At 41.1% G+C, this 23,359-nt stretch overlaps 1 protein-coding gene across 1 annotated transcript in view; it reads left to right on the top strand.

Moving 5' to 3' along the window:
- The window catches only part of CCDC6 (coiled-coil domain containing 6), a gene marked incomplete at its 5' end in the record, with an annotated part of 64,841 nt that overhangs the window by 17,841 nt on the left and 23,641 nt on the right, over positions 1 to 23,359 (top strand). The window contains 4 exons of the mRNA XM_084265628.1: positions 2,646 to 2,795; positions 12,802 to 12,930; positions 19,865 to 19,968; positions 20,903 to 21,063. Of these exons, the coding sequence (XP_084121754.1) occupies positions 2,646 to 2,795; positions 12,802 to 12,930; positions 19,865 to 19,968; positions 20,903 to 21,063 (544 nt within the window). The remainder of the gene's footprint in view (positions 1 to 2,645; positions 2,796 to 12,801; positions 12,931 to 19,864; positions 19,969 to 20,902; positions 21,064 to 23,359) is intronic.

The raw sequence follows: 23,359 nt of genomic DNA, 5'->3' as shown, positions 1-23,359 counted from the left end.
TTGTGTAATGGAGGCAGATGTAATCATACTTAGCTTTTCCCTTTGAGCCAGCTGAATGCGAGTCCATGTCCTGTGTGGTGTAGGCAGAGGGGTTATCGCTGAACAGTTTAAACAGGTCTAAATTGTGGCTGTTCATTCTTAGTTTCCACATGTTAGCACTCTGCTTGTGTGGTAAGCCGGTTGAGGAATAACATCCAGGAAAGAAAAATGGGAGGAGGGAGGGAAAGGATTAGTTTTTGGGTGTCTCCTTCTGCCTGTGATGACCTGCTGCCTGGATGTGTGAGCACTCGTGCAAGCACTAGGGTGCCTGGCTTGGAGTGGGCTGGGATCTTGGCACCCGTGTTTGTGTTGGCCTGAGCACCCATCGTGAAGGTAACAGTAGGATGTGGCTGTGAAGGGTTGTGCAGCCTTGGTACTGTAATAATGTCATTTTAGAGGTTTTTGTTCGTGCAAAGCATGAGCAAAACAAATCCATGCAAGTTAAAGAGAAACAGAACTCACAGTAGAAACACCCCGATTCTTTTCTTTTTCAGAACCAAGTGCTTTCTAATTTAATTTTAGGTAAGATTGGTCTGTCTTGCTGTCTTTACTGTCTGAAGTGTTGGAAAGCAGACACCAGTAGAAATTCTGTGTAGTGAAGGCAATGTTGGAGCTGATCTTGGAACAGCTTATGTGTATTGTAACAATTTGAGGACAACGAACCCTCACAATTCATTTACTCTGTTCTGAAATGTCTCTGAGGATTTAAGATTGTTACTAGCCTTAAGTAAATCCACATTTAGAAAATGATAGACAATGTTATTGAGATCAGTTAGATTCCTTGAGTTTTCATCCTCTGAGGTGTAAGCTGACAATTTAGCCTTTCTTCAGTGCTCTTGGACAGCTCTACATTGTCTTGATGTGAAAAGTTGTAAAACTGATGTTGAACGCGCTGGAGTAGCAGCTCTCTGCCAGGGGATCCACAGACATTAGAGAGGAGGTGCTGTGCAGGACCTAAGCTTTCTTTTTCCTGTCTCAGGTTGGGTTCGTACCAGCTCTGCTGGTGACTGCTATAAGGGAGCTGGTGGCAGATAGATAGTAGGAAGGGGCCAAGAAAAGAGAAGGTAGAGGTGGGAGAAGACACAAGAAGGCAAAGGTAAAGATATGAAGAGAAGGACTTGATAGAAGGAGGACTTAGCTGAGAAGTTTCCAAACCAGTGCTTTAGATTTTTTACTGGTGATATCATAAGGAAAATGTACAACTTTCCTATTGTTTCTCCAAATTTAAAGACATACATGTTCTTTAATTAACTTTTCTTGTAGGCATAGAAGGTGTCTCTGTGTAAGCAATTGTTTATTGAACTACTGGGGAATATATCATTCCAGTTAAAAGATCACTGATGTAAAGAAATGTTTCAAGTGTTTTCCAGTGTACAGTGTAGAGAGACAGTTATTTGGGCATGTTTTGGGCAGAGATTTCTGTAAGCAAAGTTTTCATTAAAATCCTAGTTATGCGGTTGTTTCAATTGTTAAATTTTCCGCTCTCAGATTTTGCTGAAATTAAACTTCCTGGATCTTTACATATTGTACGCTATAAGCTGGTATCATTTTGTTAGGACAGATCACAAATCTGCAGTTTAAGTGGTGTGGATTTTATTGCAGAGGATGAAAACCCCCACAACACTGTTTTCTTGTTTGTTGAAGTTGGTGGCTTGGAGGGTCTGTATTTCTGTCGTTCTGTTGTTTTGGGCTGTGTTTGGGCTGTGATCTTTCATTTGCCCACGTGAAAGACCCTTTGTGGCCTTTTAGAGCAGGCTTTCAAAACATAAATTCTGTGCTCCATTTATCACATTTCTAATATGTACATGAAAAACCCCATACAAATGTCCGAACTGTGGTCAGTGTGAGGAAATGAGCTTGCTGTGGAGCTGTACATAGGTGCGAGAGGAGATCAGGAATTGAGGTTGTCTTAATTAGCAACCCTTCATGCGGAAGGTTTCTAGAGTAGCTCTCCTCTTGTGTAATTTGGAAATTCTCAGGGTAAAGCTACCACATGTCATTTTATAAAGCTGATGTTGCATATAGTGAATAAACAGTCTGCGAAGTAAGGTAAGGGTGTGTTCCTGGGCTGGCGGTTGGGTAGAAATCCTCCTGGGAAGATCTGTGCTGCCTGTGGCTCAGAAGCAAGACACATCTGGGTGAAAGGATAAATGGGTTGTGTCCTAGAAAGCAGTACTGCATTCTGAGGGATCTGGAAAGAAAGCATGATTCCAGCAGTCTGAGCTGTGCTTCAGGTGGTGATGGACAAAATGTAGAGAGGAGTTTATGTTTAGGAGTAGAGCAGGTAAAATAAGTATCTGTGAATCAGTTACGCTTTTATAACATTTAAACATTTGGGGAGTTTGTGGCTTTGGCTCAGAGACGGCCACTTTAAAGCCCCAGTGTGTAGTTTCCCAAGGTGAAAGATGGGGAACAAAAAAGGAAGAAAGGTCCTGTGTTAGGAAAGGGGACAGCAGCAGTACTTAGGTCCAGCCTGCTGGTCTCCGGGATGCTGAACAAGGTGAAAAAAATGAGGTGGGAGGCAATTACAGGGGAATGGAATAATCACAACTTTTAATAGAGAAACTTGCTCCCTTTTTTCTTAAAACTATGTTTTTACTTCACAGCAAGCAAGGGCAGAGCAGGAAGAGGAATTCATCAGTAATACTCTATTTAAGAAGATTCAAGCTCTGCAGAAAGAAAAAGAAACGCTGGCGGTGAACTATGAAAAGGAAGAGGAATTTCTCACTAACGAGCTCTCAAGAAAACTGATGCAGGTAATCAGTGCCTTTACCCCAGGTTCTCCCAGGAGCCTCAGGACCAACTGGTGGCTGATTTTTTTTGTTTTGTAGCTGTAACTGCAGTCAGAAGGATGATGTGGACAGGTTGTAACCATCCTACAGCTGACACTTGATAAAAGCCAAGTAGGAGAAGTATATAGCAAGTGCTTTTTAGTTTGTTGCTTTAAAGGTTGCATTTGCAAACTTGTAGTGTTGATGACCTGAAGATTTCTAGATAGATGCAACAAAATAGATGTAGCTTAAAGTAAATGTTAACTGTTTTACAGGACAGAGTTACTGATTAATTTAAAATGTTAGTGTAACAGACACTTTCTTTTCACGGAGATTTGATGTTTAAAATGAACCCTGAAATGTTAAACTTTATGTACAAGGATGTGCAGCGATGCTTGAAGGTGACTTTGTCTGTAAGTTTATCCATATTTTTAACAAAACACTTGCTTCTTCTGAATGAAAATATTTATCACTTGGGTGCTAAAAGGAAAAAATTGAAGAGCTGAGACAATTTATGGCAGAGAAACTTCTTTTCATTCCCCAAGTTGCAGATTTTTGAAATTGGAAGAGGTTGTACATGCTATTCTGTTCTGATAGACCTGCCTACATACCTGCTTTTGGCCCCTGTAGGAGACAGGGTACTAAGTTAGGAGTATACTTGGTGTCATCCACTGTGGCTTTTACCATACCATTACTTTATTATGGAAAACTAATCCATTTTAAGGAACCTACTTTGTATGTTGTAAGCACTTCTTATGTTGTGCAGCTGAAGGCTTAAGGTATGTGCTGTTTGGAAACAACATTACAGCTAATCCCATCTGTTCCTTTCATTATTGAAAATTGGGACTTTGGTGCCCATTAGATAGCAAAGTATCAAGAAGTATCATCGTCCTTGTATAACTATTTCCCCCTACTGTTCTTGAAGACTGACAAGAATGTTTCTGAATAAGACACACGTTTGCTTTCAAAATCACAGATTTTTCTGAAAAATAGAGGAGCAGATGGCAGTAAAATAGGGGTATCGATGTTCTTTTCTAATTGAAGTAAGATTTATGTATCACTATAGAAAAAGCTTTCTGATAAAGTCTTTTCTAATAAGGGGAGAAACAGTATGTTGAGCAATGTTGTTTAATTGTAAGGGCTATGTAGAAACTGGTTACAGAACCAGGTCACTTGGGTCTGTACTATTCATTGTGTAGAGCAAAGTAAAGCTTGCTTTTAAAGGCAAAAGCATGAGTTATAGTTGGTTTGGCTTGAAGGGTTTTGAACTCATAGAACGACTTTGCACCCAGATCTGTACTATGCAAATTCTGTGGCAACTAAATTCGTGTATCTAGTAATAGCTTAAAATACACTTGGCCTTTTTCCTAGAACTTTCCTTGTTGACCTAGAACTACAGTTTTTTTATTTTTTTTTTTTTTCTGTGGTGGACTTTCTGAAAGTTTTCCCCTCTGTTCTGCCATGGTCAGGCCCCACTTAGAGTACTGTATCCAGTTCTGGGCTCCCCAGTAAAAAAAAGACAGGGATCTCCTGGAAAGAGTCCAGTGGAAGGGTACAAAGATAATTAAGGGCCTGGAGCATCTCCCCTGCGAGGAAAGGCTGAGTGAGCTGGGACTGTTCAGCCTTGAGAAAAGAAGACTGAGAGAGGATCTGATCAGTGTTTATCAATATCTAAAGTGTGGAAGACAGGGCGAAATGGCCAGTCTTTTCTCAGTGTCTGTGGGGACAGGACAAGGGGCGATAGCCTCAAGTTAGAGCACAGGAAGTTCCACACCAATCTGAGGAAGAACTACTTCCTGGTGAGGGTCATGGAGCCCTGGGAAAGGCTGCCCCGGTTGGTGTAGAGTCTCCTTCTCTGGAGATATTCCAGACCCATCTGGATATCTCCCTACGCGACCTGTCCTAGGGACCCTGCTTTGGCAGGGGGCTTAGACTCAATGTTCTCTGGAGGACCCTTCCAACCCTTACAGTTCTTTGAATCTGTGAATCCTTTGACTTTTGCCCCAAAGTAAGGAAACGTATACCAATCTACTGTTCTAAAAATAGCCAGGGGGTGCCTTGTTGTACTGGATGAAATAATTCAAGGGTGTTATGCTGCTTATCCATTGGGAACCTGTAAAGGTATACTTTTACTCTCCCTAGTGAGAGTAAGGTTCAGAGAAGCATGCGTAACTGAAACAGAATGCAGGCGTAAAAGTGGTGAACTTATTCTTGCATTTTGTACAGCATCTAGAGAAAGTCCTTAGTTTTGGATTGAACGTCATCCCATAAACATTATCCAGCATTCAGTAGGCAAGGTGCAAGTTGCTGCTGACATGAGGTAACTACGTATCCATAACTGCAGTAATACGGAGGTAAAAATCTGACCACCGCTTGCTTTTTGTTAAATAGGACCTCAGCCTACAGCCTTACACTTCGATTCCTGTGGCCTTCCTGTAAGCCTCAGTGAGCATCTGGTAAATGTGGTCATGTCAACCAGAAGTTTTAAAAGGTGACAGTTCTTAAATGCACCTGTGTTTCAGATTTTTAGTCCTAAACCTGTCATTTCTCTCAGCATCATTAGCTAGCAGTTTTTTGGAAGTAAATTGTAAGCTTATCATCTAGCTAAATAATTAAACCAGCTTACTTGAAAAAGAAGAGCTGTCAACATCCCGCCAATGTTGGTAGCGGTTGTGCCTGTGGAAGGTGAGCAGCATGGCATGCCTTGCTTACAGCTTCATCTGTGAACCGCACTGCTCAGTGGAGATGATGATAAGGGATATGTCCAAGCTCTGCTGCAAAACATGTTTTAGGGTGTGTCAGAGGAATCTGCCTAGTCACCAGGTTTTGTAGTCCAGTTGACTTTTCGTACTTATACAGTGGCTCAAGTTTTGCAGTATAGGTGGAGGGCTTCTGTCTTTGTTTTAAAGCTAACAGTTCAGTATTAAAACTAGTTGATGTCTATGCTGAATGCAGATCTCCTTTTATGGCCTGATTGGGTCTTTGATGTGTTAAACTTGCTGTGAAGTGCAAAAAATGCATATTACTATATTGTCTTAAACATTATTAACATGCAGTAGCTTATAAATTATACAAAGGAAATGGTCCCTTCCTGTAAAGAGTTTACCTGTAGAATTAGGAAACATTTGAAAGTTGCAGTGTATTTCCACAAAAATAATCTTTTATCTCTATAGTGATATAGTGACGAATTTACTAAGTTGCTTTTACATTATTCGTGAGTTGTAGGCAATTTTCCTAAGTAGCAAAGAACCGAAGATAGTACCGACATTAATTTTTGTTTTCTGAAAGCTTATCTGTTTCTTTGAAGTTTGGATTCTTCAGTTATGAATCCTGGAAGTTATACCCATGTAGCCTCCCAGATTAAAAAATTCTGAAAAGAGAACCTCCTGATGTTACAAATAAATCCATTTTGTGGAAAAGAGGCCTTTATTAGTACATGTCACTGTCTGGCTCTGTCCAGGACAGCGTCAACCTCCCCAGGCAGCCAGTCCAGGTGAATTAGCTGGGGCTGTTTACACACCACCTAACATCACTCCCCCATAATAGGGGCTAGTTGGGGAAGGGTGCTCCTGGGTGGGAGTGTCAGGTTGGTCCTTGTGTCTTGCAGCACTCTGTTATCAATGGGTGTGAGTGTAATTGGCTGTTACTGTTCCCCTTTCACAGTCTGGTCCTTTTTGTTGGCAAACTGTCCTTATCCCAACTCTGTTTCTCCTTCAGGAGTGAGTGAGCAGCTTTGATGTTTAGCCACTGCTTGGGGCTGAACCACCACAGTCCTTTTTGGTGCCCAACATGAGGCTAGAGAGGTTTGAGATAAGGACAGTAATTGGAAGAAGGAACAGGAAGAACAGACTGAGCATGGGTGGGTAGTGTGGTGATTGTGGGGAACTTCTTTTGGGATGAGGATTTTAATGATCATTCTTAAATATGTGATTTGCAGAGATGAGGGGTGGAATGTTGTAGTTTTGCATGGCTGGGTTCTGGTGGAGGAGGGGGCTGCAGGGGTGGCTTCTACAAGAAGCAGCCAGAAGCTCTCTGCAGGCCCCACAGACCAAACACCAGCCAGCTCAAGGCTGGAGTCATTGCTGACCAAGGCCGAGCCCATCAGTGATTGTCACAATGCCTCTGGGAATCACATTTAGGATAAAAAAAACTGCAATCAGCTGCTTTTTTGCCACCAGAGAAGGGAGTGAGAAGATGTAAGGAACTGTGCAGGCACCAAGGTCAGTGAAGAAGGAAAGGGGGAGAATGAGGCACTCTGGGTGTTGGAGAGACAGGTTCCCCTGCAGCCCTTGGAGAAGACCGTGGTGAAGCAGGCTGTCCCCATGCAGCCCATGGATGATGATGGGGAGCAGAGATCCCATCTACAGCCTGTGGAGGATCCCATGCTGGAGTGGGTGGAGACACCTGAAGGATGCTGTGACCCTGTGGGAAGCTCCACATTGGAGTAAGCTCCTGGCAGAGGAACCTGCAGCCTGTGCAGAGACCGACCCACACTAGAGCAGGTTTTCTGGGGGACTTGTGACTCTGTGGGGGACCAGGCCGGAGCAATCTGGGCCTGAAGGTTAGCACTCCATGGAAGGGAGCTCCGTTGAGGCAGTTGGTGAGGAGCTGATTCCCCGACAGAAAGGACTCACAGAGAAGTTCGTGGAGGGCTGTCTCCCATGTGTGAGACCCCATGCTGGAGCAGGGAAAGGGTGTGAGGAATACCCCCATCCAGCTAAGAAGGAAAACATCTTGTGAGGAACTGACTGAAACCCCCCCATTCCCCTCATGTGCCACAATGGCTGGGGAAGAAGGGAGCGAAATCAGGACTCAAGTGAAGCCTGCTAAAAAGGGAGGAGTGGAGGGAGGTGCTTTAAGATCTGGTCACACTTCTCGTCACCCGACTCTGATGTCACTGGTAGTGCAGGGCAGTGCCATAAATTAGAGGGTGTCTGTCCTTTATTCTATGTTGAGTCTGTTTTGCCCATGACGCTGACTGCGGAATGATCTCTCCCTGGCTCCACTCCTGAGCCTCTCAGTATCTATTTTCTCCCCTGTCCAGCTGAAAAGGGGAACGATGGAGCAGCTTTGGTGGGCGTCTGGTCTCCAGCCAGGGCCAAACCGCCACAGTCACGTAGTCAGTGTTTATTAGACTGTCAGTCCCAGTTTGGGACACTCTTAAGATAATTACATTTTTCATTTTTGAATTTCCTGACATTTGTGAGTGCCAGCACTTAACTGTTACTTACTAGAAGGTAGCAATTCTTTCTTTTCAATAGAAGACTGAGGAAGCAGTTTAGAAGACTCATAATGAACTAATAAAATGTCCACTTCCATTTTTGGTATCTTTGCTCTGGAGAGGACTGTAGCTAAATAGGATGCAGACTTTGGATGATGACTCAACTAGAAATCCTGTAGTTTCCAGTGGAAGTGTGAGCAGTGATTGTTGCTCCGCTGTTCTTTGCTATTTGGGGATGAGCTCTTAATCTCTGTGTGTGTCAGGCAACATTGGTCTGACTTGGAAGTAGACCTTCAAAATTCTTGTTGTCAGACATTGTGCATCAAATGGCTTCTTGCTTTTTGTATGACTAAGTGGGGAAAAAAAACCCCACCAGCCATATGAATCTGTTTTGTCTAAGAACTCTTTTTGGAACAGAGGGAGGGGTGTACTTTTGGTAAGCTGCATACAGTTTGCAGTCTCTTAATTTTTTCAAGCAGTTTCTAGTCTGCGGCTGTGCCAAAATCACTGCCGTATTATTCTGTTGAAAGCCACCTACCAAGAGAGGCTTTTTTTCCATTGTGCTGGTGCGTTTCTTGCTATGTCAAAACTTTTTTCGTCACAATCGTTGATGCTTATGCTTCACAGTCAGAGTGGCATCTGGAATGAGCTCCCAGACTATTAAAACATTTTCAATGTGAAAGCTGCCTGCCAGAGCAGGAGCTGCAGTGCTCCTCGCTACCAGCCGAACAAGAACTTGCTCAGTTTGGCATGATGCGCATTGTTACTGTAAAACATGGTATAGGGCAGGTTTGCAGTATTGTGAGAAATTAATTTTGAAACATCTTACTCTATGCCAGACTGATTCTAAATGCACACAGTAGCACGTGAAAGGTGTTTGCACTGGAATATTCCTGTCTTCCTGATGCCAGGCTTTCTGGTGCCGTACCATTGCTTGATATAATACCTGCTTATAACTACGTGGTATTAACTTTTATTGCCTCTACAAGCCAAATAAATAAGTGTATGTTTTTACTAGTTACGTTTCCTTTGTTTAGCATAAATTTTCATTTTCTAGGCTGAATGCTGCAGGGATAATGGAGTACATGCATCTCAACAGAGGTTTTGCAGTAAACAAAAGCCTTTTGTCACACACATTCCTGATAAAGTCCTTATAAGCCTCACATATATTCACTATATTTTTCCGTGCACTTAGTCTAATTTTTTTTTTCTACCTTAGTCTCTGGAAAGTTTGGAACAATGTTTTTGTAGAGCCCTTGACCCCTAGTCATTACAGAACTGTAATAATGCATTGCGGGGTATCTCTAGAAGTGTCTTGATGCAGGATCTGTTCTTGCAGCTGTGGATTTGTTGAGTTACTGTTTTGAAATACAAAGTCGTAAATCTTGAAAAGTTATCTTTTGTGAAACAAGGCTGCTCAGAAGAATTATTAATTTTTTAATATTTTTCAGCTTATAACGTCAGTTATTCTTAAAATTGTGCAACAGTTCTTTTCAAAATCAAATATAGCTGGGTTTATTTTTTCCCCAATGCCTTTATATTTTTGCAAGTGTGAATTGGTCCAAGTATCTGTCCTTGAAAGTAAAATGTTACAACATACCAAGATAACAGCATAATGTATAGTCAGGCAGATTAAGTAATTGGGAGGCTACACAGCATAGTTTCTTGTGTAAGTCTGATTCTTGACAATTCTTTCAAAAATTACAAGTCTGTAAACATAAGCTCTTACCCTTCCTACTCTCCAAAATGTGATGCATCAGCTCAAGGATGCAAATGTGATCTTGTGGAGTCAACAGAGTCAGCTCATCTATCCTTTATGTGATGAACATCTGGACATAAAGAGGAGGCAAACTGCTGATACAAATTTGTTAATAAATAGGACATTCAGAATGCAGCAATGGAGGAACTGGACAACTTGAAGGCTGGAGTGATAAAAAGAAGCTGTTTGATACAATGCCCAAGGTCATAGCCTGGGGGATAAATGCAATTTGTTTTTTTTAAGGGGGAAACTTCAGCCATTAGCTCCATTATTTCATAAAACCCCTTTCTGCGGCCCCAGAACAAGCCAGTACAGTACAGCAGTAAGGTAAACATGGTCCTGCGTCATATCGGGAAACTTGTTTTTGTAGAGAGGGAAGGATATTACTGTAGATGTATAGGACTTACCTGAACTAACACTTGTACACCCTCCTGCTGTGAAGTTTTGTATTTGGTAGCCCTGTTCTCACTTCAAAGCATTAGCTGTTTATCTTGCACCAAACCCATCTCCAACCAAAATTTCCCCAGTATGTTTCCAACAGTTTTCATATGCAATTCAAGGTCGAGAAGACATTGTCATCAAGGTGACATGTTCTAAGACATTTTTTACTTCTCTTTAGCTGTGTATGTAGGTTTCTTCTTGCTCCCAGTCACTTTGCTTTGTGGTGCACTGAGGTTAAAACCAGAAGAGAATATATTCCTGTAGTAGATGTCTCCTGGCTTCACTTAGGTTTCTGATGAGCTGGAGCAGACCTTTGGCTGCAGCATGTTCACAATCCCAAGGTAGGGTGTAGCAGATCCTAAACAGCAGCTACAGATCTGATGAGTTCTCATCAGTTCTCTGTGATGGAAATTTCAGCAAGCTTCAAAAGGAATGATCTGACAAGCAAGGTTTTGCTATTGCAGCTCAGTTTGGTTTAAATAATATGGCACTTGCATTTGCATGAAGCACACAGGAGCAAGAGAGAGTATTCTTTGTTGTTGATTTGAGGTGCCTTCACATGATGGTGGGATCTGCCCACTCACTGGACTGTCTGCAATTGCTAGCAGACCCCAACCACATGTGTTCTTTTAGCAGCATCTCACTTTGGGCTGAGTATGAGACTCTCGTGATGTGCCTTTTTGCACAGCTTAATTTGCTAACTAAACATAAGCTGATTACAGCAGGTTTTGGTCTGAATTTTTAGTTAGGTGAAAAGAAAGCATCCAGCTTTTGTAATGCAGCAAAAGGAAGATTGATGGAAGCACAGCAGGTACTGTGAGTTAAGTGGTAATCCTCAGGCTGTCTGCTCCTTGGGCTCTTAGTCGGTCTTGAGTCTTAAAGTGTAGCTGCTGCATAGGGGTGGGGAGGGAAAGGAGAGTGACTTACACAATTATAAGAATAATGTCATTTTCATATTAAATCTGTTTTTTCCCAACCAAGCTTCACTGAGTGCTGAAGTAAGAAGATAAAATTTTTCATTATTGTAACACACAATGTGAATATAAATTTTTCAATTTTTCTTCTAATGAAGATCTGACTTGGCAGCCCTGTATGCTTCTCTCTACAATAAATTGAACAGCTTTATTTCCAACTAGATGGTTTAGCAAAACTTCCAAACCATTTGATGAAGAGCTGCCTTGATAGCCTTGGTGATTATCATGTTGGAGTCTAAGTTACTTCCTCAAGCTCATGGGAATTCCCATCAACATCAGGGGTTTGGGAAAATATGCTGTAATCTAGTAAGTGAAAGAAAAAAAAAATCTCTTTTTAAGTACTGTTCTGGCATTTCATTTATGAAAAATAAAATCTCAAAAATAATAAGCTCTCAAAAGACAATTAAAACTGCAGACTTCTCCCACATTCATATTGCCAAGTAGTTATTGTTGGCCTAGTGCTCTCTCCACGCAAGCCTCTCTGCTCCGAACTCTCTGCCAGGATGCACTTCCTGGGCCATTTTGTCTCTAAATAGCAGCAAAAGGCACTGAATTAACAAACTAGCAATTCTAACTTGCGTTAAAAACAAACCTCAGCTTGCGTCTGTGACTCTGAGGTCTTTCTCCATTTCCTCAGATTTTCCTTGTGCCTTTAAACACCATGATTGTTTTGTGATAACATGTATTGTTAGGTGATAGTCAGAAAATAAGCAGGTGGAAAAAAGTACCTGCAATTTTCATTGGATGGTCAGAACATGGTGTAATTACACCACTGTCTTCTGGTGACGTTTTTCTTTAAGTCAGATTCATATGCTCGTACCATGGTGCCAGTCACACTCTTTTTTTTATCCATGGGAAAGCTTGCATCCCTGGCTTGGAGGGATTCCATTGTGATTTTGATTTTAATGTTAAAAGTGACTCTCTCCCGAGCCATAACTTATGTTAAAATGTGGGGGGGTTGGTTGGTGAGTGCTGTTTTGTTTCCATCTGCTTAAAAGCTTTAAGAATAAAGATTTTTTTACTAACTGAAAAAAAACATTTCCCTTGAGTGTTAAGAAAATTTATAACATTGATTTGAAATAATTACTGGGTTTATCATCAAAATCTTTTGATTCTTGATAGCATAGGAATAGAAATTTAATAATTTTATTTATTTGCTAGCTTGTTGTGCAACGATTTCAGTAGGATTACTTCAGTGGTGAATTTAAACTTTCAGCTGATTGGGAGAAGTGCTAAGACCTGCATTTTGTGCTTGGGTGTTCTTAAGATGATGCATTTAAATTAAGATTAACACTCTTGTTGACTTTTGAAATGTCTGTAATTATTTTATATGCTATATATAATGTATCTATTTTGATTTTACTGTATTAAATATTTGGAAATGTAGTTTACTTCCATCTGCAGTGTAAGTTTAAAATGTTGCTTTTTGAAGGGTTGTTGGGTGGTTTCTGCATTTTGAAATCTTTTTAGAAGAATTATCGGTAGAGAATTTAAGAATAAATGACATAAGAATAAATGCATAAATAAACTTATAGAAGGTGCATAACATTTCATATTTATCTGTTTAAAATACTTCCGTGTCTCCTAAATTTTTAGCTGCAGCATGAAAAAGCTGAACTGGAGCAGCATTTAGAGCAGGAACAGGAATTTCAAGTGAACAAACTGATGAAGAAGATTAAAAAACTGGAAAATGATACAATTTCAAAACAGCTCACCCTGGAGCAGGTAACTTTTGTTTTCAGAATGGTATGACTGTAAAACAAGGGATTCTGGAAAAACAATGGTTTGTATTAGATTTGACTTAACTTTGTAAATATGTAGGAAACTGGTCAGTGTCAAGAATGCAGAAAAGTCTGTTGTTGACAGTAAACGATGGTCTACTTGTGCTCTAGGTCACCTTTCTGCGCCAACTTGGACAGCACAGGGCTCAAACTGTGAGATGTCAGCTCTGTGTATACGTAAAAAGATTTGAGGTTCAACTACACCCAACTCCTTTTCTCCCTAGGCAGTTAAAAAGATTACAGAGATAAAGCACCACTTGTTTTGGTCATGTTTCAATTGGAATTTTAGACATTGGAAATGCTTTTATGTCTAATTTTAGGCATGTGCATCAGAGCATCTCGGTGCTAGTAGGAGTCCTTTTGACTTAAAAGGCAAGCTGATGAAATATATGGGCTTGCTAAAGAACTTCAGGTTTTCAGTATTGTGCATGTCCGATAATTTCAGTAGCATAATTGTAGCACATTATTTCTGTGATTGTTTTTTTTGCTGTTCTTATCAGTTGTGGAATCTGGTAATCTGAATGTCTGTGTTTCCATACAATCATAGTATGGTTTCGGTTGGAAAAGGCCTTCAAGACAATAGAGTCCCACCATCTATCCAGCCCTGCCAGGTCCAACACCAGACCATGTCACCAAGTACAACATCTGTTATTCTTTTAAACCCCTTCAGGGTTGGTGACTCAACCACCTACCTGGGCAGCCTGTTATCTGATAACTCTTTCAGTAAAGAAATCTTTCCTAATATCCAACCTAAACTTCCCCTGACGCAGCTTCAGACCGCATTGTCTGACTCTCCTGTTAACATTGTGGATAAATTATGTAATGGCTTTATTAATGATGAGATGGGTTTTCTACATACTTAGACTCTATAAGGAGAGATCGATGGAAAAATTAAGAAAAATGGAAAGGTAGGAAGATGTAGTTGCCAGCAAAACCTTAACCAGTGTGGAAATTAAATTGATATTGAATTAACTCCCTTAGCCACAAGGTGGTGGTAGTGGCCCCTTAATCAAAATGCAAAGTAAGTTTACACATTAAGTTGTTTCAGTCTTTGAAATGTTAGCATGGGCCACAGCTTAAATCCTAATGGTATTTATTTTTGTATCCTTGTTCTGGGCAAATAGACTGTGGAATTGTCAAGTTTAAAACTTGTTGCTGCATTTGAGTATTGGTGATAGATCATTCAAAAAGCATGGGTGCTCAGATGCCTTTCTCTCAAATATCTTACACTTGGCTATCAGTCTTACTTAGAAATTAAATTTTTATTTATATTCAGTGCAACATGTACCTATGTTTTCTCTCACATTAAAGTGTAGCAAATCTCATGTCACTTTGAACTTCAGCGGGCTTTATTCTCTTACACAAGTAAAAAAATAACAAACCCAATTGTTGTGCTAATTAACCAGCTGAAGCAACAGCCATGGGGACATGTGCCATGCCTAACAAGAAGTGACCAAAAGTTGTGAGCAGAGCAGTATAGCCTTTAATGTTCACAGAGGGTATTAAGGAAGACAGATTGCCACAACACTTCAGTGTAACGTTTGGGAGACCTGTTAAACAGGGCTTGGAAGGAGTACTTCAGCAATGCTCTGAGCATAATCTGGGACTGCATTACTGGATCTGCTGCTGTAATTAGTGAGCAGATACTTGCAGCGTATGTTCCCTAAACTCTTATTTTAAAAATACAGAACATGAATTTTCTGTGGCTTGTGTCCTTCTTCCTCTGCTTTCTCTCATCTGAGCTTATATCACAGGGTGTTGGTAGGTAGCCAGTTCGTAGCAGTGAAGGTTCCCTAAAATATTATCCCTAAGTAAAAAATTAAGTTGGATTTTAGGGTTCAAATATGACCTGACCTTAGTTTCTTAAGTCAGTTTCAAGCGGCAGAAGATCTTCTCTGATGGCTCATGGTGAAGAAATTTGTAGTATCTGGCTATTTCATTAACCAGATGTTTCAGTTTAAATGAGCAATAATGTTCTGTGTTATATAGTTCAGTGGTTTGATAGAAAATAAGTTGCTGTCAGTCTTGTCCTTCAGAGGCCAAGTTTGTGTAGGCTTGGTGTTGCTTTTTTTAATTGCTGTTTCTATTGCACACAATACAGTGAGAAAGTGGAATTGGTATGGTTAGGAGATAAGAGATGAGAAATAGGAACTAAATTGCTAATAATCATCTCCTGTGTCTGCTTCGTAGAAAGAAAAAGAATATGCAATGTGTAAAATTTTCTGGAAAGATATTATTGGAGACCAGCAAAGGATTAAAGCTACAAAGGGAAAGGGGCAGATAAGAAGCAGAGAAGTGAAGTTTGGGATAGCGGGTTTAGGCAGAGATCATAGTCAGCTTTCAATGACTTGGAAGATCTCCATTTCAGAATGGAACACTTGTGCTGGTTAGCAAGTTGGCAAGAAGGTTGAAGAAGCCGTAGTCCAGGAATACACTAACAATGGATATTTTCGCTGCATTTGATGTAAAGGAAGTTGTATGTGTGAAAGGGGCATAGACAGGTGAGAAGAAAAAAATTTGGATAGTGAGGAAAATTTAAAAGGCAATTTTCCCTTCTTCTGAATGGAAAATTAAGGTCCAAGAAAGCAACTGATTTTTGCTTGTTTCCCTGTTGCAATGGTAAAAATTAGGTGATGTTGTTGATGGCATGTAACTTTGGGCCCAGCTAGAATGACACTAGTATTGACAGAGCTGCTAGTTTAGTCTTGAAATATAATCCCATCCCACTGATTTTAGCCAAGAATATTGTCACATTCCTAATGAATTCATTGACTAGGGGTAGACTGCATTTCAAAGTACATCTGAAACTGCCTACAACAAAACAAATACAGCTGTTCTCTGTCAGGATCCTGCAGTCACTTCTCCTGTAGGTTCAATTCAAGGGATTCATCCTCAAAGCTTTACAATGGAAGGGACTGAGACAACAGTCAAGATCAGGAAAGGGAGATAGTTGCTTCCAGCATGTTTTCATCTTTCTGGACATGTGGATTTTTAGGTCTGTTTCACAACCTGGTTTGATTGGTGTTTCATCAGAGCTTGTCTGTCAGGCTTCGTGGCACAGTGCAAAGCTCATTTCTACATCGTTGCATGTGATTTGACTTTGTGCGTGCTTGCCTGTATGCAGATTTCTAATTGATGGACTCTGCTACCTTGGTGATGGTTACTATAATACTAAATGTAGTCTTAGATTTTTAAAATCCGAGGTTCTAAATAATTTATTCTGTCTTCAAATTCCAGTGTGCTATTCTTCCCATCATTAACTGAAACAAACTTGTTTTCATCGATATGTTTTTGTGGGTTCATTTGGTGCTAGATCAATAATGTAGTTATAAAAAGACTAGGTCAGAGCAGATGAATCTAGACCATGCCACATTGAAGCGAAGCAATAACCATGGCTGCAGCAGTAGTGATCTAGTCAAACCTTTTTCATCGCATGTTCGTATCAATAGCTATGCAATGATTTGAAAAGTCGTGGCTGTCAGGAGAGGTCCCTGGGGACTGGAAAAAAGGGAACAAGGAAGACCCAGGGAATTACAGGCCGGTGAGCCTCACCTCTGTGCCTGGGAAGATCATGGAACAGATCCTCCTGAACAACATGTTGGAGCACATGAGGGAAGAGCATGTGATCCAGGACAGCCAGCACGGCTTCACCAAGGGAAGGTCGTGCCTTACCAATCTGGTGACCTTCTATGATGGAGTGACAGCATCGGTAGATAAAGGGAAGGCGACCGATGTCATGTACTTGGATTTGTGCAAGGCCTTTGACACAGTCCCCCACCACATCCTTTATCTCTAAATTGGAGAGAAGTGGATTTGATGGGTGGACCATCTAGTGGATAAGAAACTGGTTAACAGACTGTAGCCAAAGGGTGGTGGTCAGTGGGTCTATGTCCAGGTGGAGGCCGGTGACAAGCGGTGTCCCCCAGGGGTCTGTCTTGGGACCGGTGCTCTTTAACATCTTTATCAGTAACATCGATGATGGAATTGAGTGCACCCTCAGCAAGTCTGTGGATGACACCAAGCTGAGTGGTGTGGTCGACACCCCAGAAGGAAAGGAAGCCATCCAGAGGGATCTTGACAGGCTGGAAAGATGGGCCTGGGGGAACCTAATGAGTGTAAGGTGTTGCACTTGGGCCGGAAGAATCCCAGACACAGATACAGACTGGGAGAAGAGCTTCTTGAGAGTAGCCCTGCTGAGAAGGTCTTGGGGATTGTGGTGGATGAGAAGCTTGACATGAGCCAGCAGTGTGCTCTTGCAGCTCGTAGGGCAAATGGTATCCTGGGCTCCATCAGGAGAGGAGTGGCCAGCAGGGACAGGGAGGTGATTGTCCCTCTCTACTCTGCCCTCTTGAGGCCCCATCTGGAGTACTGTGTCCAGATCTGGGGCCCCCAATACAAGAAGGATGTGGAACTGTTGGAGAGGGTTCAGAGGAGGGCCACAAGGATGATTAGAGGGCTGGAGCACCTGCCCTACAAAGAGAGGCTGAGGGAACTGGGCTTGTTCAGCCTGGAGAAGAGAAGGCTGCGGGGGGAACTCATTGCAGCCTTCCAGTACCTGAAGGGAGCTTATAAGCAGGAGGGGATTCAACTTTTTAAAAGAGCAGATAATGGCAGGACAAGGGGGAATGGACTAAAGCTGAAGGAGGGAAGGTTTAGATTAGATATTAGGGGGAAGTTTTTTACAGAAAGAGTGGTGAGGTGCTGGAACAGGCTGCCCAGAGAGGTAGTGGATTCCCCGTCTCTGGAGGTGTTCAAGGCCATGTTGAATGGGGCCCTGGGCAGCCTTGTGTAGATCCAGGCCTGGAGGTTGGTGGCCCTGCCTGTGGCAGGGGGGTTGGAGCTCTATGATCCTTGGGGTCCCTTCCAACCCAGACCATTCTATGATTCTATGAATGCTGTGAAGACCTGCGTGTTGGCAGTGTAGAAGCACGGTGTACAGATAGATTCCCAGAATGGTTTATGTACTTTTTTCCCTCTGAGTGCTGTTGGCCCCAAGAGTTGGCCAAGAGCAGTGCCCTAAGGCAAGGTGTCCTGTATCTCCTTGGGCTGAACCTTTTACCTTCATACCACTCTAGCCAGTGTTGGAAATAAAGTGTTGGTCAGGATCCAAATTCTCATCCCTCGTGGGAGGCTGAAGCATGTTTTTTCTGACTTCTCTTTTATTGAAGTGTAGGTTTCCTCAACTGCTAAGGCACATCTGGAAACTCAAGCATGGAAAGATTCACTGAGCTTTACAATGTACTCAGCATTGGTGAGGCCACACCTCAAGTACTGTGTCCAGTTTTGGGCTCCTCACCATAAGAAGGCCATTGAGGTCCTTGAATGAGTCCAGAGAAGGGCAGCCAGGCTGGTGAAGGGGATAGAGGGCAAACCATATGAGGATCGACTGGGGGTGTTCAGCCTGGAGAAGAGGAGGCTGAGGGGAGACCTTCTCACCACCTACAATTACCTGACAGGAGGTTGTAGAGAGGTGGGCGATGGTTTCTTCAGCCAGGGGACAGAAGATGGGACAAGGGGAAATGGCCTCAAGCTGTGCCAGGGCAGGGTCAGATCAGATGTGAGGGAAAAGTTCTTCCCTGAAAGAGTTGTCAGTGCCTGGAACAGGCTGCCCAGGGAGGGGCTGAGTCAACTTCCCTGGATGTGTTTAACAGACAGGTAGGTCAGGTACTTAGGGACATGGTTTAGCATAGCACGGGAATGGTTGGACTTGATGTCTTTTAAAACCTTGTGATTTTGTGATTCTGAGCGGTGTTTCTTTTCCTTATTACGTTCCCCATTACTCAATCTATGTTTGTTTTTACTTACAGTAACTAATTCTTATAAGCTTTAATGAAAAAGGTTGTACATTCATTAAACTTGCACCATTACTTGAAGTGTGTAAGTCTAATTTTTTAAATTAATAATTCAGTATTGGTTTAGTGGTTTAGCACAGAGCCCTTGCAGATTTAGCTGCTGTAGTACTACCTGACATAGTGACGTGGTGAACATGCAAGGAAATCGCTTAACCTGTTTTCAGGCTTTCCATTTTGTAACGTGGGATTATTTGCCCATCAGGAAGAGTGGTCAGTGTTAACTAAGGCTAGCCTGGGAAAAATATCTCCACACTATTTTCCACCTTAAAAAGTGTTGATCCACTCCTGTATGTTTCATTATTGCCAGTTTCTGGAGTTCAGCTGCCAGGGTTACTGAGTAAAATCAGCTGTGCTTCTTAATATTTCTAGTGTGTTCTTACTACTATATGCATTGTGTTTGCACTAAAGTGCTAATAATAGATTTTGTTACGTGTGGTTCTACACTATACTTGCTTTTATTAGTTTACTGTAGAGTCAATGTTCACACCGTAAGTAAACGGGAATAATGACGTTTATAAGACCTTTGTTAAGATAGAAATACATTTCTTTCTGTTGGTAAAAGCTGATACAGACACTGGTTTGTTTTTGGTTTTTTTTTTTTTGACATACCTTCTTTATCTACCACAAGGCAAACACGGCAGCCAACACCTAACATTTTTCAAAAGAGTGAATAGTGTAATGGACAGTGGATTCATTTTGAGCTGAAGACAAGCATGGAATAGGAGATATCTTGATCTTGGAATAGACTTGTCATGACCACATGTCCAGGTTTCAAGCTACCCCTTATTGGCCAGAGACAGCGAGTTGTGTGAGGAAAATCTCTGTTAAGGAGATGGCAACTGTGCAACTCCTGAATATCCTGATTTTTCACTGGCTTTGTGACCAGTGTGTTGTCTGGTCTTCATTACCTTCTGCTTGCTGTCCTACTATGCAAAATGGTGGTATCACAGCAATTATCTTTCCTAATGACAATTCATTGCAAAAAATGTATTTTTATCCTTTTCATTGATTGTTTCTCCTTTCCAGTTAAGACGTGAGAAGATTGACCTTGAAAATACTTTGGAACAAGAACAAGAAGCACTAGTGAATCGCCTCTGGAAGAGAATGGATAAGCTTGAAGCAGAAAAACGGTTTGTCTTGTTGCAGTGGTGTTTGTTTCTGTGGGAGAGAGATCATTCAGTAGCTGATGTTCTAGATTAAATAGGTTCATCTCTGTCCTATAAGAGTCATCTAATCTATGAAAACCTGGAAGTTAAAGCAGTTGTAAAGCTACTTGTCTATGTGATGTCATATCCTTGATTGCTTAAAGTAGGTAAAACTAAATAGTATAAGAAATTACCTGGGAAAACTTGAAGGAATTGCTGAATTTTTTCAACTGCTGATAGATTCTTTAAAGCTTTTGGTTTGGGGTCAACTTTATATTCATGGTCTAGAGAAAATAACATGATACTTTAGTGTATTTGTTATAGGAGAAGCTATTGGGTTTTCCCTGTCTGCTTGAAGAAGATGTGCTTTCCTCTCAGTGGTGTGCACTCATGTCATTGAGACATCCCACTGCTTCTTCAATAGAAATTAAAGCCTTCTTTGAGCCAAACCATTTCTGGTTTAATTTATCTCAGACTGTGTGCTACCTTATGAGGTGCTGTGGTGGAGTCAGGCCATACCGTAGTACCACTGTGCATGGTTTGTATGAGTATGAGGCATGACTTTGCTCAAAAATGATTCTGCGGAATAAGTAGTGTTTGAGTATAAAACTAAGGTAACTGTATACGAATTTTTCTTGAACTGTGTGCAGAAATGCTTGTGAGTCTAAATGCCTGAATATTTTACAAAATATCTGTGCTTGGACAACACATTTTACCTCTTTTTAAAATTATTTTTTATTTTGAGTTAAGAAAGAGAGCATTATAAACGCACACAAAATTCTCCCCCCAAAAAGCAGTGGTTAAAATAAACCTTGTATACCTGTCAGAATCCTTGCAGTGGCTCTTGTGGGGTGGGGAATATAAGGGGTTTTCTCCTCAGTTCTAATGAAGGTAAATTTTGAACTATTTTTCCATACAGAATTTTGCAGGAGAAATTAGACCAGCCAGTATCTGCTCCACCATCCCCCAGAGACATATCAATGGAGATAGATTCTCCAGAAAATATGATGAGACATATCAGATTTTTAAAGAATGAAGTAGAGCGGTTAAAGAAGCAACTGAGGGCTGCACAGTTACAGCGTGAGTAAACAGCTTAAGTCTTTTTTTTAGTTGTGTAATGTAAGATGTTTTTATGTACTTTTCATGAGTTTGAATTGAAGGTAGAAATGGGAAAAATAAGGCAGGTTTATATTAAAACGTTTTCATAATTGCAGTATTTCCCTGTAAGGGAGATGGAGCCCTGGGACAGGCTGCCCAGGGGCTGTGTAGTCTCCTTCTCTGGATATATTCCAGCCCCGTCTGGACGCCAACCTGTGCGACCTGTCCAGGGACTCTGCTTTGGCAGGGGGCTTGAACCTGATGATCTCTGGAGGTCCCTTCCAACCCCTACAATCCTGTGATCCTATGAATTATCGCTCACTGATGCATTTAAACTTCAGTTTGGGGGTTTTTTAACTTTACTAGAAGGGTGTGTGGAAGAATCAACAAAGAAACTTTTTTTCTTGGCCCGTAAGTATATCGCCTTTGTTTCCCCCTAGAGACTTAGCAATATTTCAAACATACAGATTTTTCAAAGCATGCTTATGGCCTGTTTTGTTGGACTCTTACTGTAAATAAAAAGTTTCTCAAAAGAATAAACAGCTAGCAAAAAAAAGCTCAGTTGTGTATAAGAATTTCCCTTATTATTGCAGCTACCTCTAATTGTTTGTAGCTGTATTAAACTTAATTGTTCAGGCAGCTGTTTGACGTCACAGTTTAGCAGAACAAGCAATCTTACTTTGTTCTTGCCTGCACAGGCGTGCTTTGAAGGTGGGCAGAATAAATAGTCTTGTAAAAGTCCGTGTGTTTCTGTTGTGAGAAGTGTTGCAGACCCTTGATGAGAAGTGGAAGGCCTGCATTTTGCCCAGCCTTTCAAGGCAAGTGGCTATGGCTCTGAGCACATGGCATCACCTGGCAGGAAGGTTGCTTGAACCTTTCTGTGATGCAATGCAAAGCCTTCGTTCCTTCATGCTAACTTTAAAGTTTCTATTTGGGTTTTGTCAGTTCTGCCTATTTCCTTGTCAGTAGAGTTATGGTTCACATGATAGGTAAGGAGCCACCTAACCATGAAGATTACAAAATTTGACCAAGTGAGAAACAGGCAATCTTTTCCCCCTCTAGCATCCTGGTCTTGACAGGTTAGATGGAATAGTTTGACCCCTATTTAGAGAAATAGCTTGCGAGAGGCAGTGGCCTTCCTTAAAGACAGAGCTGATTGGAGAGAGCTTTTTTGCAGAGGCCTTGTGCACAAGTTCATGGTAGTAATAATTTATGTTAGTTAAGAAGATAAGGACTGCTAATCTTTGTACTTGCTGGTTCTGCACCGCAGCCTTCACGTACTGAACTTCGGAATGAGAGCAAGGCCTTAGATGTAAAGTACTCTTTGTACAAATGTAGCCTAATTAATTGCATTCCAAGTAGTCAGGGGTTTTAAGTAGATTCTTTTTCAATTAGTGTGATTCAGAGTAAAAATTTAGAAGCATTTCATGTCAAATTCTCATTGCAGATATGATCTAGGTTTAAAAGTACTCTTGTAAACAGAGCTGCAGTATGACAAAGGAATACTGGTAGAAACAGTGGATGTGTTAGCCAGTTTTCAGTTTGGTGTCTGCAGTATGCGGTTGTTAGAGATCCTCTACTATTATTCATATGCATAATATAATCTGCTCTCCATGATTGGTCTAACATCTGTATTCCAAAACACTTCCTTCTAGTCCAAGGGCTAGTTTTGGTGTAATAATAGTTCTTAAGTGATACTGTTACATTTAGAAGTGATATTTCCATATGAGAGGGAGAAATCACATAATGCTGATAGTTTGGGAATGGTCATCTAAAACAGGAATATTCTTTAAATTGAAGGGTGCTGCATAAAGGTGTGATCACAAAGTGATTACATTCATGAATTGTAATTTTTTTTTATATCAAGCAATTAACTCTAAACTTGATCAAACATTAGAAAATTTCACGAAATATATTGCATGTATCATAAGTCTTTATCATGCCTTCCGTTCTATTTAATTAATCTGTCAAAATACTTCATCGGGTTCAATAATTTGATTTTATCACTTCAAATAGCCTGTGATGTTTGCTGAACTTGCAAGCTCGAATTGCCCTTTGATGTAAAGAGTAAACCACTTACTGGCTTTTAATAGTGGTACCTGTTCTGTTGGCCAATCTACAAAAAAAGCTCATCATTGAAAGAGCGCTGCGGAATACATACAAAGTAGCAATTTTATACAAGTTTTTCTTCCTTTTTTCTTTTTTTAAAAAAATCATGTAGGCAAACACTTTTTGCTTTTTACCTCTTATTCCCAAAATTTCTGTCAACTGGCAATGT

The sequence above is a fragment of the Gallinula chloropus genome (genome assembly GCF_964237585.1).
Source record: "Gallinula chloropus genome assembly, chromosome: 5".
NCBI lineage: Eukaryota > Metazoa > Chordata > Aves > Gruiformes > Rallidae > Gallinula > Gallinula chloropus.
The sequence above is the reverse complement of the archived record's forward strand: the minus strand, read 5'-3'. Positions and strand labels throughout refer to the sequence as shown.